The 19,670-nt window shown below is 44.6% G+C and overlaps 1 protein-coding gene across 1 annotated transcript in view; it reads right to left on the reverse strand.

Annotated features, from left to right (window-relative positions):
- Positions 1 to 19,670, reverse strand: part of NEBL (nebulette) — a 292,333-nt gene that overhangs the window by 260,825 nt on the left and 11,838 nt on the right. The window contains exon 2 of the mRNA XM_073677485.1: positions 7,128 to 7,222. Within this exon, the coding sequence (XP_073533586.1) occupies positions 7,128 to 7,222 (95 nt within the window). The remainder of the gene's footprint in view (positions 1 to 7,127; positions 7,223 to 19,670) is intronic.

The raw sequence follows: 19,670 nt of genomic DNA on the forward strand, positions 1-19,670 counted from the left end.
GGGTCCTGTAAGGCCATTGCCCGCAACTGGGTGCGGTGGGCATTGCAATATAAACCCTCTATAAATTGTTCGGTCAACAGCCTGTCCTCGTTTCCCACTCCATTAGGGTCGGTCTGCTTAATGGCCCTCAGGGCCTCTTGTAGGTTGAGTGCATAGTCCCTTATACTCTCATGCGCTCGCTGCTTGCACCCGTAGAATCTAAGTTTAATCTCGGCTGAGGTGCGGGTATCAAAGGTGTCCTTCAGCCGGGTTAGTATCCCTGCGACAGTCTTCCTCCCAGGTGGCCAGGATTTTACTTCCCTTTTGGCTGCCCCAGTTAGTTGGGCCACCAGGATGCTCACTTTTTGCTCTTCTGTGAGGGGGTACACCTGGAAGAGGCTATCCAGCTTTTCTCTAAAGTCATGCAGGGTATGTGACTCCCCTGAGTACTGGGGTAGCCAAGCTGCTCCCGGGATATAGGGCATGGTGAAGGGCATAACTGCAACAGCGGTAGCGCTGGCGGGGGTTGAGGCAGTGGAGCTCTCCTCCGTATCCGACATCTTCCTCCCCCCTAGTGGACCGTGGCCTACCTTGCGATGATCCTGTTCCGTAGGCCGCGGCTCCGCAGTGGATCGTCAGGGTTGAGGACCTTCCGTCGCGCTCCTGTGACGTCGGCGTCTGCTGGGCTCCTTCCAGGACCTTACGCAACGTCCGGACGTGAGGCGGGGCTTCAGTTCTCGCGCGCTTTCGGAGTCCACGCCCCTCTTCTTCCCGCGCGGCGTCCTCAAGATGGCGTCCAATGGCGGGAAAACTCCACGGATGGCGGGAAGAAGGCTGAAGATGGCGCCGGATGGCGGGAAACTTCACCGATGGCGGGAAGAAGGCTGAAGATGGCGCCGGATGGCGGGAATCTTCACCGATGGCGGGAATCTTCACCACTGGTAAGTTTGAACAGTCTTTGCTTTTCAGGCACGCAGTACCCGGTGGTTGCGGGCACGTGATCCTGCCGACTACGCCAAAGTTGACGCGCCCCTGGGCCTGTGTCGCGCTGCGTTGCGCACGCGGGAGCTTACCCGGAGCCGGATCTGTTTAGGGTTGTAGTCTCGTGGCGGTGACCCGGTCCGTGCCCAGGGAGTCAAACTGGACGGCAGTCTGTTAGCGGTAGAAAATGGTTGATGACTACGCCACCCGTTGAATGCAGCCAGGGGGCTGCTGCTGCAGGGCAGACCGCTGAGGCCGGTGGAAGGATGGTGCAGCGTGATAGTATAACCCCCAACGGGAGGGGTATGGCCTCAGGGCAGCCGACGTGGATGATGGGGGTAGCAGGAACCACTCAGAGACGGTATGGTAGCGTTCAGGGTCTTTACTGGTAACAACGATAGACCCTCCCGGAGTACTTGCTAGCGAACGGGGCCTGGTCAGTCCTTGAGCAGATGGGATCTCCCCTGGCCAGGCGTAGTTGTAGGCCTCCCAAGCTGACTGTACTCTTCTGGCTACCTTGCTAGAAGCTGATGTAAGTAGCCCACGTCCCTGAGTGTACCGTGTGGTGCTCACCCGTATGGCCGGTGACTCGGGGCCTTCTAATGGCTTCCGCTCCACGATGGCGGTGCTGGTCCCACGCGTGTGACCGGGCCTTCGGGCTTCTGGGCCAGGGGACCTGAAATCCCCTGCCTGACGGATTCTGCTGCTGGGTAGAAGTTAGTCCCCACAGCCTCGGACTCCGGGTCCGGTAAAGAATCTTCTTAGTCAGGGCGAGCTCTTTAGCTGCCAGCCCCTGACTCCTTGTGACTCTGCTGCTTCCTATGCTGCTCTTGTCTCTACTCTTCCTGGACTCACTAACCCTGCCTCAGCCCCGGGTTTATACAGGGGAAGTTCTTCCCCTCCCAAGGCTGGGCAGGAGGTGTGGCATGCACAGGATCCCTGACCAAAGGACCTCCCACCTGCTCTCAGACGTAATATCTCTATCACTGTGACAACCAGACCCCTGGGGTGTCACACATGATTATGGCCATAGTACCCGAGCTGCTATTAACAGCATTTAGCGATATGATTTACAACTGTCACATGAAACAGGAGTCTGGAGAAGACTCCTAGATCTCTCTGAGAGAGTATTGTGGGCATGCTCTGTGAACTGTGAAGAGATCATAGTACAGGAGGAGGAGGAGGTGAGCTGTGACATTACCTGTCGTATGTATATATGGATTTTAACTGTCATTGTGATCCTGTCTGTGATGATTATGAAAAGACTGCTGAAAATTTATCTCTACAGAACAAGAAGTGACAGCCTATTTTAGACTTGTTAAGATTTAAAGATTTTTTTAGAATATTAAAAGTAACATGCAAAATGTAAAAAGAATCACTAAAATTTTTTGAAAATGCATGTAAAAACTTGATTAAACAGTAGGTCTGATCACGCATTCCTTTTGAGCATCCTACCTTACAAAACATGTACCGGAGTATAGTCCTCAGGCCACGGCCCCAGTATCAGTATTTGGTCAGTATTCTTTCTCAGGAGTGGGAGCCAAAAATAGGAGTGGGTGATAAATTTAAAATTGGTGACTTGTTTCTATTATACCTTTTCTCGGATTGTTCCTCACTTGTTTTTGACTCCCACTCCAGAAAAAAATACTGACCGAATACTGACCAAATACTGATAGTGGAGCCGTGGCCTTAAATTGTATCTGGTATATCTCCACTATCTATTGTTAGGCTGTGTTCACATGGCAGTTCGGACAGTCCGTTTAAGAGCAGGTAAATGGTGTAAGTGAGTTACTTCAGTTATGCAAATGTCGGCAGAGATATCCCATTGATTATAATGGGGTCCGTTTTTTTAGAATCAAAGAAAAAGTTCTGTTCACATTTTCTGACTTCTGAACACAGCCTAAGTTCTAGTCACACGTTTTTGCTGCACTTTTTTAGCAGCCAAAGCCTGCTCTCTTGGCTATAAAAATATGTTCAAAACATACGTTTTGTAGCGTTTTTGCCACTTTTTTTACAGTGTTGTTTGGGTGCGGATTACATGAGTGCTTTGTCTACAGCACATGTTTAAAGGGGTTGCTCAGACAACCCCTTCTCAATCCTTATATTTCTCTATTATACTCACCTCCGGTGCCAGTGCCGTTCCTGTGGTGTCGGCACTGTTTCTCCAGATGATGTCACGCAAACTCTGCAGCCAATCAGCAGCCGCTTCACTCTCCCTTCCTTCGGACAAATCGCTTAAATCTGGTTTTGGCTTTTATCATTGCCCCTTGGATAGCGGTCTGACGCCTCTCACCCAGCCAAACCATATCTCACACTTTGCTCTGATGAGGTTCAGTACCCCGAAACACAGTGTCTGCAAATTAAGATTATGGTTCTGTCTTTTATCCTAAGTCATGTGGCAAGGCTCGTTAGAGAGTCGATATTAACTTTTAGGACTGCTACTTCCTATAGATGGTGCTAGAATTCTAGTCCTCCTCCTCTCTGAAGAGACAATTTGCATATTTCCCAGAGAAGCATTGCGGCTTAAAAGTCTCCTCACCTTGGCATGCCAGGCTTGACATGTCACTCACCGCAAGGAGAAACGTTATCCCTTTGATCCATGTTACAATGTAGAAATTGGTATTTTGATAAAATGCAAATTCTGTTTTGCAAATATCATGAGTTCAAAGAAATGCTGAACAGGAAACACAATGCTTGTAATTACAGAATTATTCCACTATAATGCAAGATGTTTAGAAGAGATGCAAATGCTTTGGTAATATACAGCAAACCATTGTTATATATATCAGTGGAAATCAGACCTATACCTGTACACAATACACCCTGGCATGTCCTACTCATTGTTATAATGCCTCCTTATTGTCTGTTATTCCTATTACCTGGGTACACACATGTAGGAGGGCATCGAGTTTGTACTTGGTATGTATGTCAATAGATTTCTGGCAACACCATTGTGATCTTCTTCTGCATTCTGCCATGATTTTTGGTGGTATCAGCTGTCAGTCTAACATATATAGGGGCAGACATCCTGGAAAAGAGGCATTGGACATGGTAGATAGACCCCAAAGAGCAGTTTATTCCCCTCTTCCCACTTAGATAAACACTGGATCTATGGGATGTCGGAAGAAATAACAACCAAAAATACAAAGTAATGTGTATGGTCGTCATTGATCCCAACACCTAACCATTACCTTTCCCTTAATCCCAGTGTTGTGTAGTCCTTTCATTAAAGAAACACTCCTCCTCTCATCAAAAATGTTATCCTCCTAATATATTGCAGTCATCATATTATATAGCACTGTGTACTTACAATTGCTCATTTTGCCTTTCTACCAGTTAATTCTTCTCTTTTCCATTAGGTCTATGAAATCACATTAAAAACAGACTAGCTGAATGCTTCTAAGCTCTATGTAGAAATAGGAGGTCTAATTTCCCTGCATGAGTCATGAGTTACTGCAAAGGGGAGGCGCAAAGCACCTGTGTCAGGAGTTAAAAAGGGGAATGACTCATGCAGGGGAAAAGAGACCTCCTATTTCAATATAGAGTTTAGAAGCCAGTCAGTTTTTAATGTGATATCATAGACCTAATGGAAAAGAGAAGAATTAACTGAGTAGAAAGGCAAAATGAGCAATAGTAAGCACACAGTGCTATGTAATCTGATGACTGCAATATATTAAGAGGCTAAAAACTTTGAAGGGAGGAGGAGGAGTGCTTCTTTAATAACAGAATTGCAAGATGGCACAGGTCACTGAGTTCAACATAAAAAAAACATACTCATCTGCTGCAGTAATCAGTTCAATAATGTAGTCAGTCTCTAAAAAATCAAACATCTACTTTTTGCACAGTATAACTGAAAAGAGCAAAAAATAAGCAATGATCTGTATGACTACATTACCAAAATCATTGATCTCACTAGTGATAATAGCTGTACTGCAACTGTAACAAGCCATGCTTATGTGTAGTCATCATCATCATCATCAAAAGACAGATTGTTATCCACTGTAAGTAAACAATTTAACTATTGTATGACAACAAGCAGAGATATTAAAGTATAAATAATCATGCATACATTTTTAAATAGATATCTTGAATCTGATGAAGCTGCTGTACTTACTCTGAAAATTAATGTGAGAATGGCTGTAAAATCCTGATATTAGGGTGAGTCCAGCTAAACATTGAGAGTCCCAGTGTATGTCTCCACCCACCAAGCCTGATTGACAGCTGCAGTTTGTACCCAGCAGTGTGAGATTCCAGCAGGGAGGAGGGACAGTTAGGAGCTGTCAATCAGACTTGGTGTGCACAGACTGAGCTTTAACTTTTAAACAGAATTGTATAGTCATTATGACGTGGATTTTCAAAGTAAGTACATTGGCCTTATCCGGTTTAGAAGATCTATTTGATAAAGTATGCAGCTCGTATTGTGAAATCTAATGTCAAATCTGATTTCTAAATTTAAAAAAAAAAATCAAGCAATTAATACAGTAGTATTGAAAAATTGTATAACGTTCCATTACAAAATATCATCATGTACGCCCGGACAGTACATATGGATAAGCAACAGGAAAAAAATGGAATGAACCTCAGTTGGACAAGCTGTGATATATTTTATATTACTAACACTTGGCTGCCAGGAAACGTGTTATTATCTTGTACTATTCACCTTACGACGCTGGGATGTGGTCAAACCTGCAACGTGAAGATGTCATTGAGTAAAAATAGAAGATGATTTCAGATGAATCGTAAAGTGCAGATAACAGGGAGGATGCCACAAAGTGAGAGAGAAAGCTATAATATCATGGGACTGTTATTATTATATTGCTGAATACGTACCCCAGGATGCATTGCCAAAAAACACACCTTAACCACACCAAATCTGGCCGCAGACCAAAATGTAAAGGCTATTTTGCCATCCATATAGATGGCACCATAGGCAGCTCTCTATCCCCCTACCCCTTGTCCTGGTCTTTGGGCTGGCAGTATGTATGTATGTATATATGTGTGTGTGTGTATATATATATATATATATATATATATATATATATATATATATATATATATATATATATATATATATATATATATATATATATATATATATATATATATATATATATATATATATATATATATACATACACTGTATAGCGCGGCAAAAACATTCCTCTTGGCCAACATATAAAAAGTTGAGTGGTGCAAGAAGACCAAAAACCTGATTTTGGGATATTCAGTCGGGAGTTGTTTACACTACATGTGACCAGCACCATAGCTGTGATGTGAATTTTAGCTTTTTGAGAGTTTTGCAAACATTAATATCACACATTAGACTTGTATCGTTAACAGTTGAAATCCTTAACAAAATGTAAGGGTGTATACATCTGTACAATCACAGGGATTGGTGGGGAAGGAGGACCACGGGAGGCAATAAATTATTGATTGAACTTCCAAAATTTATCATGCAGAACTTGGGTGCAGCACATTATAACACCCATGCCTTCTCCACAAAGAGAACTTGTCTCGATCACTTTTGCCATTAGTGGTGACTTCTAGAGGGACACAACTTAATATTGAGTCCCCAATAATGATCAGATGTAAATATAGCATAGGACAAGCAACTAGAGATGAGCAAATACATTTGAGTGGAATTGAATTTTACCATTTTTACTGGACAGTAAAAAGCCACCAAAATATAAAAAAAAATGTAAAAAAAACTTTATACTCACCTTTATGGCCCCGCCACTACTCACTGCCACCCGTCCAGTCTTCATTGCATCTTCGAATTGGCATCAGCAGCACTGAGACCCCCGACCCTCGGTGTCTAGGCCGAGGCTTCCAGGTTTTCAAGGCTCAGGAGGGTTCTGCGCAGGAGTCCACAAAGGGGGTTTCAGCACTGCCAATGCCGATCTGAAGTTGAGACGAGGACCAGACGGGTGGCAGTGAGGAGCAGAGTACGGTTATACAGATTTCTATTATTTTCACATATTACATTTCTTATGTTCTGGGGTTTAGAGAGACCCCAGAGTCTAAAAAGGGACATTAAATTCACAGAGAATAACTTCTCTGTGAATCTAATTTCCTGAGAAAAGTTGCGCGAAAAGGCGATTTTGAATTTTGCTTATCTCTACAATCAATGATTGCTGTTCCATACATGGAGAAGTCATTGTACTTACGCGTTGCAGTACGGCTTCTTGTCATATCCCTTGTAATTGTTCATGTTTAGCGTCATTTTGCAGATCTCACAATGGAAACATCCTTTATGCCAGTACTAAAAAGACAAAACAAAGACACGGTCATGTGATATAATGACTTCATCCGTCTCTTCCTAAATCATATTCAAGGCTTTGTGATCGCAACAACTCTTTCCGTTCACCCATCCATTGACGGCTGCTGAAGATGAAGAGACAGGAGACTAATTCTTTAACGCACAAGACAAGAGCAGGGAAGTAACAGCAATTACGTTCCGGCAGCTTAACAAACCCCTAATGACATCACAAGGTGCGAGAAAGGTTTTGATGTTCAGTGATTATTTGCACAATACATTTGCAGTTTTCACGCTTTCTGGAATAAATGCGCTCAAATCTGTCATTCAAAGAGAGGTTTTCTTCGGAGCAGCTGTTTAGGCAGAATGCAATTTACCTAAGATCAAACCGAATACTAAATATTGAGAACACAGTAGAGATGATCCAAGATTCATATTCAACAAATTTTACAGAGGAATTAAATTTACAGCAAAGGTATTTGACGCGAATTGAATACTCACCTCTTCACCCAACTGTCCCACTACCCCTGCAGCCCGCCGTCAGGTCCTCCCTGCCTCTTTTTTTCCCCTACCCCGGTCATGTGCATTCTCTTCGGACATCTTCAATCAAGGCCATGGTTTCCGGCTTCACAAGGTTTCTTACTGACGTCAATGTGTACCATGCTGCCACTCAGGTGACATGTGTCATATCGACGTGGCATCACGCATGAGCCGCAATGGAACGCAATGAGGTCAGAGGTCTTCTCTAGCCAAAAGCCTGGGCCTGAAGAAAAGAAGGCTTAAAAGATGCACGCAACGGGGAAAGTGGAAAAGAAGAGACGGGGAGGACCAGACAGTGGGCTGCAGGGGCGTTGAGACAGTTGGGTTAAGTGGTGAGTATTTAAAAAATAAATACGTTAGCCTGGACTTCTACGGTTCAGCAAAATGGTTTACCGCAGCTGACCACCATTTTGCTGAATTTGTGCTGAGAGAAATGCAAAAAAATCTGTGTACTGGATGTAACACTAGTGGGGGTGGACCCACTGCACCACGGGCCGGGCTTATCCTGGAGGGGCGAGACTAAGTGTCTACCGGGTATTCACTAGAGCCCCTGATGGTGAGGATAGGCTTGGCAGCCGGTAGTCACCAGGTACCACTCCAAAGCAGTCTATGGGATTGCAGCAGCTGACCGGAGGGTCAGAAACTCAGGAACGGGGTACAGGTGGATGAGACAAAAGCGAGGTCAGATGGCCCGAGGTCGTGGCAGGCAGCCCAAGTTCAGAATTTGTAGCTAAGGTCAGTAGCGGAGAGATCAGGATAAACGAGAAGGTAAGCTGGGTCGCTAACCAGTGAGACAAAACAGGAATATGCGAATTCAGGAAGCTAGAGACTGAGCTACTAAGAACCTAAGTTCAGGCGAGGAATGGTGGATGGAGTCGCCTGGTATATCACCCCCCTGTGACTCACAAACAGCCGGGCTGGAATGGTCAGGTACTGGATGGAGCAGAGCGAAACATGCGGTGAGTAGGGCGGCGCTTAGAAGGTGTGCGAGTAATAACACTGGAGAATTCAATTTTTTGTAAAACTCGAATGAATTCACTCTTCTCTACTATTCAGCCCTTCATATGTCACTACACAGAGATAAGTTACCTTCACTACAACTCCCAGCACCAACCGTCTCCACACCCAGAACTATCCAACCTCACAGCCCAACTGAATCTTACTTAGATCATTTCAAAACCATTTGCTGATCAAAATGGAACAGATATCCATGTTAAAGCCAATTTATGGCCATGTATAATCATCCGTTAAGTAAATGTTTATAATCTGAATAGGCCTAAAATTCTGTGCAGATTTTTTTCTTCTTACATCTTCATAGCGATCAGAGCTCAATTTTTCTTTTAGAAATCCAATTCTGTGTATCGACATGGGCCCCGGTTCTGACATAAAAGACTTTGAAAAGTCACATAATTTTTGTGTAACGTGGAGTTGCACAACAATGTAGCGAACTTTGGCATTTTCACACAAGTTTGGGCTGCTTTGCCAAAATGGGGAGGAGGTGGGGCAGGATAGGGGACATGTCTACGCCTTTCCATCAAATTTATCAATAGTGCCGATATTTCTTACTCCAGAAATGTAACTAATCCCCCACTAGAGTATTATTTATTTCGAGGCGCACAACACTGATAATATGAGCAAAATTCATTGTGATCTTGCCTCTTAATGAATTTGGCGCATCTTATTCCAGCACACTCCTCATTAAGACGGGTGTAGGAAATGCCAGTCTTAAAGGGAATCTGTCAGCAGGTTTTTGCAATTTAATCTGAGAGCAGCATAATGTAGGGCAAGTGAGCCTGATTCCAAGGATGTATCACTTAGTTCACTAAGCGCAGCAGTGGTGACACAATCAGTGTTCTTGGATGTAACATGAAGTAGAGCGGAGAAATCTAGTCCCGTCCACACCAGGCTCCCTATGTACATAGTCTATTGACAGTGAGCTACTTATCGCAGTAGGGGGCGGAATCGGACTAGCAAGTGTGTGTCGGCTAGTCACAACAATAATAATGTCCTGGTGATAAAACTGTTATTGTAAGTAAACAACAGCATACAGCCTGATAAGTGACACATAGCTGAATTCTCAGTTTTATCCCCTACCTCATACTCTCCTCAGATTACATAACAAAAAACTACTGACAGATTTCGTTTAATGAATCAGGGTAATAGTGTTTAATGATAAAATTCTGGCTTGCTACAATCACCACTAGAGGGAGCTTAGGAGCGTACAGCATACTGTGTTATTATTGAGTTCTATGTATGTACATTATGCAGTAAGCTCCCTCTAGTGGTGGCTGCAGCTAGCATGCATGTTATCATTAAAGGGTTATTCTATCATATCCAAAGAGATTATTTTATTGAAACAACCCATCTAAATCCTGTGTTTCTATATACCGCCTAGTAAACAATTGCAACAACTCCTTTTTATTCTCTCTGTGTGGCATATACGACTTTACAAAAGATTATGATACCCATAATTCATCACACATACTTATTTAACCAATTTCAACAGTTACTTTAGCATTCAGTAAATATTTCATTACCAGCTCTCCCTGAAAGCTAAACTTCAAAGAGCCGAGGAACGAAGTCCCCAGAACGAACAAATTTCAAGGTCTACTTACATATGCAAATTCCATTAATGAATGCCGCAGTTGTACGAAGCAATTAAATTACACGCTTTACTCATTCTAAAGGTAACATGCAAGTCACATCCGACGTGACAAATAATTGAACTTAATAAGAGAGAAAACTATTAGGTTTTATAGGAACGGACTTAATTGATAACTTTGTTTCCATCAGGCTGGGATTATATTCTGCCGGAATAATTGCTTCTCACCAGGAATAAGTCACTTCTATCAATTAATAAATAAAAGGGAAATAATTGTAATCTCCCTTTTTAAAGATTCCTTTCCCTTAGGATACAAATATTTCTATTTCACAGAATCAGATTACAAAACCCCCGGGGAATCGAGGTCGTACAGAGAGTTTCTCAACTCAACTAGTTATCAAAAAGGTTACACAAAACCATTTCAAGGATGCTAAAAAAACTCATTGTAGCTGGATGGTAGTCTGGGGAATACAAATGCACAGTGTATAAAAGCTGGCGGAGATTTATTACACCTGATGTAAAGGAATAGTGAAGGAATTGCCCATTGCAGCCAATCAGATTTACATTTTCAAAATGACCCCTAAAAACTTAGCGCTAGACCCCGATTGGCTATAACGAACACCTTCTCTACATTTGTTCTTCAATAGTTTTGATAAGTCTTCCCCAGTATGTTCACACATTGCATTTTTTCAGAGGTTTTTTTTTTTTTTTTTTTTTTTTAGCAAAACCTGATCTCTTGCCAGGAGGTTTGTTCGGTATTTTTCTTGCTTTTTTGCTTGTTTTTTGGTGCGTTTTTTTTTTCACTGCCCTTTTGTCTCTTTATGCATGTACATAAAGTTCAGTGAAAAAAAAATCTCATTCTGGTTTTGGTACAAAAAACGCTGGAAAACCTGGCCTGACCTGATGCATTTTTTCAATGCCTTTTTCACCACCCATCACTTCCATGGGTAAAAAAAACGCTGAAAGAAGTGACATGCTCTATTCTGCAAAAAAAAACATGCAAAGCACAAAATACTGATCAAATAAAAACCAATGTGTGTGCATGAGATTTCTGGAATCTCATAGACTTTGCTGGTACGGTAAAACGCAGCTGAAAATTTGCATTAAAAAAACGCATAAAAAAAACACTGAAAAAAGCAGCGTGTGAACATAGCCTTAGGTGCCAAACTAATTAGTTCAAATAGATCTCCAGTAATCAACTGTGATTAAGAGGGAACCAGAAGCAACTGATCAGTTTCTCTGCAGCGCCACAACAGGACAAATAAAGCATTACACAGTTAACATTAAAAACAATGGGTTGTCAGTGTAATGAGCAGAGGTGCAATGTGTAACATCCGTGTGTGAACACGCTCCTGCACGCCGACCACATCTACTAGGTGGCGGTTGCTGTTGGGCAGCACAAGCGTTGTTCAGCTAAAACTTAAAATTGCTGAGTTTTGTGCCCATGACACAAGGTCGAACAATACAGTTCTAAAGCTGCCCATATACTTTGAAGTGGAACGCTGAGTATTGTATGTATGTCCTTATTTTTCTGCAGGATTGTTTCACATGACCAGTTCATGCTCCTTTGGATGATCCTTGTAACTGCTGCTCAGCCAACATCTATACACTACACCAGGGATATCAAACTCAGCCAGGTAAAGGGGCCGCACATAGATAAAAATGTAATATGAAGGGTCACGTTCTTTGCGGGAGAAGATTACATTTTCAGTGATACCATTATTTTTCTACAGTGCTGCTCACCATTATTGGCACCCCTTAATTTTTTTCATAGACTCTACAATATCTTCAGAAATAAATGGAAATGTACCAAAGTTATATCCTCATGATTTTTTAATTAGTGATCCAAAGTAATACAACAATAAAACATTGTTTTTCAACTTCCATGTTGCAATTTCAAAGGAAAAAACAGAATAAACAGCATGTGCAGCAATAAAGGCACCCCTGATTAATACTTGGTTGCACACCCTTTGGCATTGCTGACAGCCTCCAAACGTCTCTTGTGTTTCTTGTAGACATCTATAAGTTTCTTGCACTTCTCATCTGGAATTTTCTCCCACTTCCTTTACAGTTTGTTCAGGTTCTTTTTCCCAATGGCAGATTTCAGCTCACCCCAAAGATTTTGAATGGGATTGAGTTCAAGACTCATTGCTGGCCATTTTAAAACAGTCCATTTTTTCTTTTTCAACCATTCCTGTGTACTTTTGAATGTGTGCTTTGGGTCATTGTCTTGCTGGTGGATCCATGATCTGCGACTCAAAACAAGTTTTCTTACACTGGATAGGACATTTCGCTCTAAAATCTCTTGATAATTCTCTGATTTCATGATTCCTGTGGTACAGTCAAAGCCTCCAGTACCAGACGCAGCAAGACAACCCCACAGCATTATGGATCCTCCACCATACTTAATTGTTGGTAAGGTGTTCTTTTAGTTATACGCTTAATTGCACCATCTGTAAACAAACTGTTGCTTTGCTTTGCCAAAAAGCTCTAATTTTGTTTCTTCTGTCCACGGAACATTTTCCGTGAAGAATTGTGGTTTTTCAAGGTACTTTTTGGCAAAGATCACTTGTTCCTTTTTATGTCTTTTCTTTAGCAATGGTTTCTTCTTGGCTTTCACCCATAAAGCTCTGCTTGGTTTAGTGTGCGGCATATGGTACTTGTTGAAACCATGACCCCAGACTGTTCCAGGTTGGCCTTCAGGTCTTTGGATGTTTGTCGTGGTGTTTTTTCCACCATTCGCACCAACTTTCGAAGACATCTTGTGTCAATTTTCCTCTTTCCCCCACATTCAGGGAGGTTTTTGACGGTTCCATGCTTGGCAAACTTCTTAATAACATTGCGTTGAAACTGGGACACCAAGGTCTTTGGAGATGGCCTTATACCCTTTGAAAATCTTGTGTTTGCTAATAATAGCAGTTCTGATGTCCTCAGGCAGCCCCTTTGTCTTCACCATTGTGACAAAGGAACAGGACCTACCATGTGGCTTTTTAAAACACTGAAGTCATCATTCATTGGCTAATTCATGTCACATGGGCACCGACAATTAATCATAGGTGAATCTCTTTTGTGATTTACCACAGGCGAGTCAAAATGTGTTTCCATACTAAATTAATGTAAAGGGTGTCAATACCAGTGTCACAGTAAGCTTTAAGTTTTTCTATTTTTCTCTCCCATTGTTTTTTGTTTTAAATTATTGTTTATCCATTGCTCTTTTGTATTTAACACGAGTCTCTATACAAAAACTGTTTCACTTGATTCATTTTTTCAGGAGATATTCCACATTATGTACTTAACCTTCATGGATGTCAATAATGATGAGCAGGACTGTATTTGAATTTTTGTTCATCATTTTTTGGGGGGTTGCATGCTTTTTATTTTTTTTAATGGTGTTTATCATATGAGTTATGGTACAGGTCTTCTCTTTTACTTCAATTTATACATAAAACAGCATTTTTAGCCACCAAAAATTATTCCATTATTTTTTCATTCTTTTTTTTTTTTACTCTTTTTTTTTTCATGTTTTTTTGCCCCCGAATCAGTCCCACACAGTAATATAGTTTAACAATTAGCCCCATATAGTAATTTTGGCCCCCATTCTGTAATAATGTCTCCAATCCTGTTATAATGTCCCCTCCCCTTCCTGTAATAATGTCCCTAATCCTGTAATAATATCCCCAATCCTATAATAATGTCCCTTGTCCTGTAACAATGTTCCCTGTCCTGTATTAGTGTCCCTAATAATATCCCCAAGCCTGTAATGTCCCCTGTTTTGTAATACTGTCCCTCAGCCTGTAATAATGTCCCCAACCCAGTAATAATATCCCCAAGCCTGTAATAATGTCCCCAAGCTTGTAATAATGGCCCCAACCCAGTAATAATATCCCTAAGCCTGAAATAATGTCCCTCATCCTGTAATAATGTCATCTGTCCTGTAGTAATGTCCCCATCCTTGTCCCCTTCTTGTAACAATATCCCCCATTCTGCTGCTCCTTATATACACATTAAATAAATATCTCACCTGACCTCGATCCTCAGGCAAATGTGTTCGAGACCCCTGCACTATACTCATACAATAAGAATAGGAAATCCCCCTCTCTAAACCTTTCTGATCTCCATTCATAATAAATCATACAAGGGAATTCTCATTCCGTTGATACATTGTGAAGAGATCTTGGCTGAGCAAGAGTTGAAAAGAGCTTATAAAGAAACATGAACTGGCTTGTATAAGGGCTCTACAGCATGGTGTTGGGGAGGGTATTCGCAGGACCCTACGTCAGTATTCTGTGACAAATTATTCCCAGACAAGAACCCTGTAAACCAGATTTTACCTGATGGTATTCTTGGCACCTCTCTCTGATTAGTAGGCCCCCAACACATGGTCATTCATACATAATGCCACAACGAAGATGTCACATTGGGCCTTCAAATCAGAAGAAGCCCTGGACATTCCTGCAGGTAAGAGGAGACTTGAAGGGTTTTAGTCCGGTGGCCGTGAAATTCTCACGTGGCCTCTGGACGAGGGTCCTGTTATTTATTCACTTGTCTCTCAAAACTATTTAACATATTAATAAAAATCATAATTTTGCAACGCTTGGAGGATAAGTAAATAAGAAAGGTTAAGTTGCTAGTAAAAAAAACAAAAATCTTTCACAGAAAAAGAAAAAATTATATATTATATACAAAAAAAAAATAGTACAGGTACTATACACAGAGAACGCACAGGAAAAGAAAAACTAAAAGAAGACATGATTTTGTTCATCGAGCTTACCAAAATAATGGAATCAAAAATCTGTTTGTATTCTAGAATGGTGCCAATAAAAATTAAAGATTGTCCTGCAAAAAATAAGACCCCATATTGCAGAAAAATAAAAATGTTATGAGTCTCAGAATTTGGCAAAAAAGACAAAAATCCAGTGTTCTTATTGTGGAATCACTATAATTGTACTAACCCACACAATAAAGATAACATGTTTTTTTTATGCCACACAGTGAACACTGAAACACAACCGACCCCTCCCCAACTCCACCCCCAAGAAAATAAAAAATGATTGAATTGCTTTTTTCAGCCCTCCTCCAAAGAGTATCAAAAGTAATCCAATGGCTAATATGCACCCCAAAATATACTGCTCAAAAAATAAAGGGAACACTTAAACAACACAATGTAACTCCGAGTCAATAACACTTCTGTGAAATCTACCTGTCCAGTTATGAAGCAACACTGATTGTGTGACGCCCTGCGGCTGCAGGCTATCACCGAACTCCTGGGTGTTGCACAGATGGGATTCTCCTCAGTGGCCTCAATACATGCAGACACCTCCGCCCAAGTCCACTAGATGGAGCCCTGTCAGGTATATATACACTGGGGGGTGGAGTTCAGGAAGTCAGGCAGTGAGTGTAACACAATGCTGCAGCACCAGACAAGCTGAACTCTGTGTGGCTGAAAGCCAGGCTAGGCCAAAGCTGCGGGCTAGTCTGGCCAGTGAGAGCCTAGAGTGGGCTAGAAGGCAAGGAGCAGAGAAGAGCCATGAGGGACAGAGGAACCACAGAGGGTTCGTCCCCTGTTGCAAGCCGGGCACCGGGCCCGAGCCTATTGGGATCTCTATGCCCAGTAGGGAATCCGGCATACTGAAGAGGATTTCATATCCCTCAGTCCACCCGTGAATACCGCACATTCAGAGGACTAGGTACCACGAAGGCCCCAGCGTCCAGGGATCGTGGTAACCAGTGGGAAAGCCCTCGCCGCCAAGCAAGACGGGTGAGAGAAACATCAAGGGAGCTAGACCCTGTTCCAGGCAAGTCAGAAGCTCCAGGTAGAGAGACAGGAAGATACAGAAAGGAGGCCTTACACCCGCTCACTGGGGAGCAAGACCAGAAGTGCACACCACCTACAAGTGCCCCGGACCGTACCTGACTACCATCTGCAGTAAAGGTACTGAAACTAGCCCTGGTGTGTGTCTGTTCTTCCTCTGACCCGGCTGGGTCCCATCTCCCCTGCACCACCATCCATTACACCCCACGCTGCCCTGGAGCTAGCTCTACCTGTGGAGAGCCACACCATCCCTGCTGTCGTAACACCAGCTCCAGAGGACTGCTCCGCAGCGGCGACACCCTTTTGCCGCAATCCACAGGTGGCGTCACGAACACTTCCCCAAATCCCCTATAAATTATTCCCCCTTTTACTGACCGCCCTGAGTCACGGACCGGGCCAGCTACCGTGATATCCCCCAGCAACGAGAGTCCCGGCTGCCGAGTACCCCACGGCCCAGGGGGCGCGTCAGCTTTGGCGTCACGAACAGGATTTCATGCCCGTTGCAACAAACAGGATTCCGTGCCCATTGCCACCGGGTACTGTGCGCCTTAAAAAGACTAATACTCACTGTGGTGAAGGTTTCCCGCCATTCCCGAGATTTTCCGCCATCTTCCTGTCGCCGCGCGGGAAGAAGAGGGACGTAACCGTGGGAATTGGAGAGGCGTAACCACTGGAAGCGCGCGAAGCTGAGGACATGCCCCGCCCCTGACGTCGAACCAGGAAGCGTCAGGTCCTGGAAGGAGTCCGAAGGACGCTCTGACGTCAGACGCGAGCGACGCAAGGTCCTGGAAGAAGACCGTCGCCTGCGGAGCTGTGGCCTACCTGATAAAGAAAGTGAAGAAGGTAGGCTCCAGTTCACTAGGGGGGCGCAACCATGGCCGACGACCAGCGCGCCGCCGGAGCACCTGTTAACTCTCCTGATGCCCAACCTGCGCCCGGCACTGCACAGGCCAGAGCGGCCGCTCCACCAGCAGGGGTCGTGACTCCGTTGATACCCATGGCTCTGCCATATGCCCTAGATGTTCAGAGGGTGACGGAACTTCTGCAGGACACCCTGACTGAACGGGAGGATGACCAGGACGGGTCACCTACCTCCTATCCCCAGGCGCATCCCAAGAGGGGGGCGCCCTTGAGCTACTAGTTCCCCGGTAGCTCTCATGTTAAGTATAAGTTAACCTGAACTTGGAGTCCATGAACTGTGAATGGCCTGCATTGTACATAGTTTGCACCTCCTGAGGTGCCCCTTGGTGGTTTTCACAAGACCACCACCACTAAAACCTGCTTGGCGTGGCCGAACCAGTGGTCCTACACCAGTCCTGCAGCCCGCCCAGGACCTTCATTGCGGGTTTGGAGCAGGTCCCCCACAAGCCAGCTTACCCGGATGAGAGGGACACACCCGAGGAGGGATCTCATCAAAACTGGTTGCTACAGTAAAGCATAAATAATGTTTATTAAACCTGTTATTGCAACGTTCAAGTTACGTGCCTCCCATAAAGGGAAGAAAATTGTAATGTTTAAAAATATGTTATCCTTGTGTTACCTTTTATACAAAAATTTGTTTCAGTCCGGGAGTACTGACTTTTACTAGGGGGGAATGTGACGCCCTGCGGCTGCAGGCTGTCACAGAACTCCTTGGTGTTGCACAGATGGGATTCTCCCCAGTGGCCTCAATACATGCAGACACCTCCACCCAAGTCCACTAGATGGAGCCCTGTCAGGTATATATATACTGGGGGATGGAGTTCAGGAAGTCAGTCAGTGGGAAGCAGTGAGTGTAACACGATGCTGCAGCACCAGACAAGCTGAAGTCTGTGTGGCTGAAAGCCAGGCTAGGCCCAAGCTGCGGGCTAGTCTGGCCAGTGAGAGCCTAGAGTGGGCTAGAAGGCAAGGAGCAGAGAAGAGCCATGAGGGACAGAGGAACCACAGAGGGTTCGTCCCCTGTTGCAAGCCGGGCACCGGGCCCGAGCCTATTGGGATCGCTATGCCCAGTAGGGAATCCGGCATACTGAGGAGGATTTCATATCCCTCAGTCCACCCATGAATACCGCACATTCAGAGGACTAGGTACCACGAAGGCCCCAGCGTCCAGGGATCGTGGTAACCAGTGGGAAAGCCCTTGCCGCCAAGCAAGATGGATGAGAGAAACATCAAGGGAGCTAGACCCTGTTCCAGGCAGGTCAGAAGCTCCAGGTAGAGAGACAGGAAGATACAGAAAGGAGGCCTTACACCCGCTCACTGGGGAGCAAGACCAGAAGTGCACACCACCTACAAGTGCCCCGGACCGTACCTGACTACCATCTGCAGTAAAGGTACTGAAACTAGCCCCGGTGTGTGTGTCTGTTCTTCCTCTGACCCGGCTGGGTCCCATCTCCCCTGCACCACCATCCATTACACCCCACGCTGCCCTGGAGCTAGCTCTACCTGTGGAGAGCCACACCATCCCTGCTGTCGTAACACCAGCTCCAGAGGACTGCTACGCAGCGGCGGCACCCTTTTGACGCAATCCACAGGTGAGGACACAAACACTTTCCCAAATCCCCTATAAACTATTCCCCCTTTTACTGACTGCCCTGGGTCACGGACCGGGCCAGCTTCCGTGATATCCCCCAGCAACCAGAGGCCCGGCTGACGAGTACCCCACGGCCCAGGGGGCGCGTCAATTGTAAATCAATTTCTCCTGCTGTTGTGCAATTGGAACATACAACTGGTAGAAATGATAGGCAATTAGCAAGATACCCCCTATAAAGGAGTGGTTCTGCAGGTGGTGACCACAGACCATTTCTCTGTTCTCATCCTTTTTGGCTGTTGTTTGGGTCACTTTTTCATTTTGCCATTGCTCTCACCCTTAGAGGTACAGTAGCATGAGGCGGTGTCTGCAGTACAACCCACAGAAGTTGCTCAGGTAGTGCAGTTCATCCAGGATGGCACATCAGTGCGAGCTGTGGCAAGAAGGGTAGCTGTGTCTGTCAGCACAGTGTTCAGAGCATGGAGCAGATAATAGGAGATGTGGAGGGAGCCATAGGAAGGCAACAACCCAGCAGCAAGACCGCTACCTCCGCCTTTGTGCAAGGAGGAACAGGAGGAGTACTGCGGGAGCCCTGCAAAATGACCTCCAGCAGGCCACAAATGTGCATGTATCTGCACAAACGGTTAGAAACCGACTCCATGAGGGTGGTATGAGGGCCTGACGTCCACAGATGGGGGTTGTGCTTACAGCCCAACACCGTGCCGGACGCTTGGCATTTGCCACAGAACACCAGGATTGGCAAAGTCACCACTGGCGCCCTGAGCTCTTCACAGATGAAAGCAGGTTCACACTGAGCACATGTGACAGACGTGACAGAGTCTGGAGACGCCGTGGAGAGCAATCTGCTGCCTGCAACATCCTTCAGCATGACCAGTTTGGCAGTGGGTCAGTAATGGTGTAGGGTGGCATTTCTTTGGAGGGCCACACAGCCCTCCATGTGCTCGCCAGAGGTAGCCTGACTGCCATTAGGTAA

This window comes from Phyllobates terribilis, unplaced genomic scaffold, assembly GCF_046119375.1.
Source record: "Phyllobates terribilis strain yellow unplaced genomic scaffold, ASM4611937v1 Scaffold_4__5_contigs__length_816908805, whole genome shotgun sequence".
In the NCBI taxonomy this organism is placed as follows: domain Eukaryota; kingdom Metazoa; phylum Chordata; class Amphibia; order Anura; family Dendrobatidae; genus Phyllobates; species Phyllobates terribilis.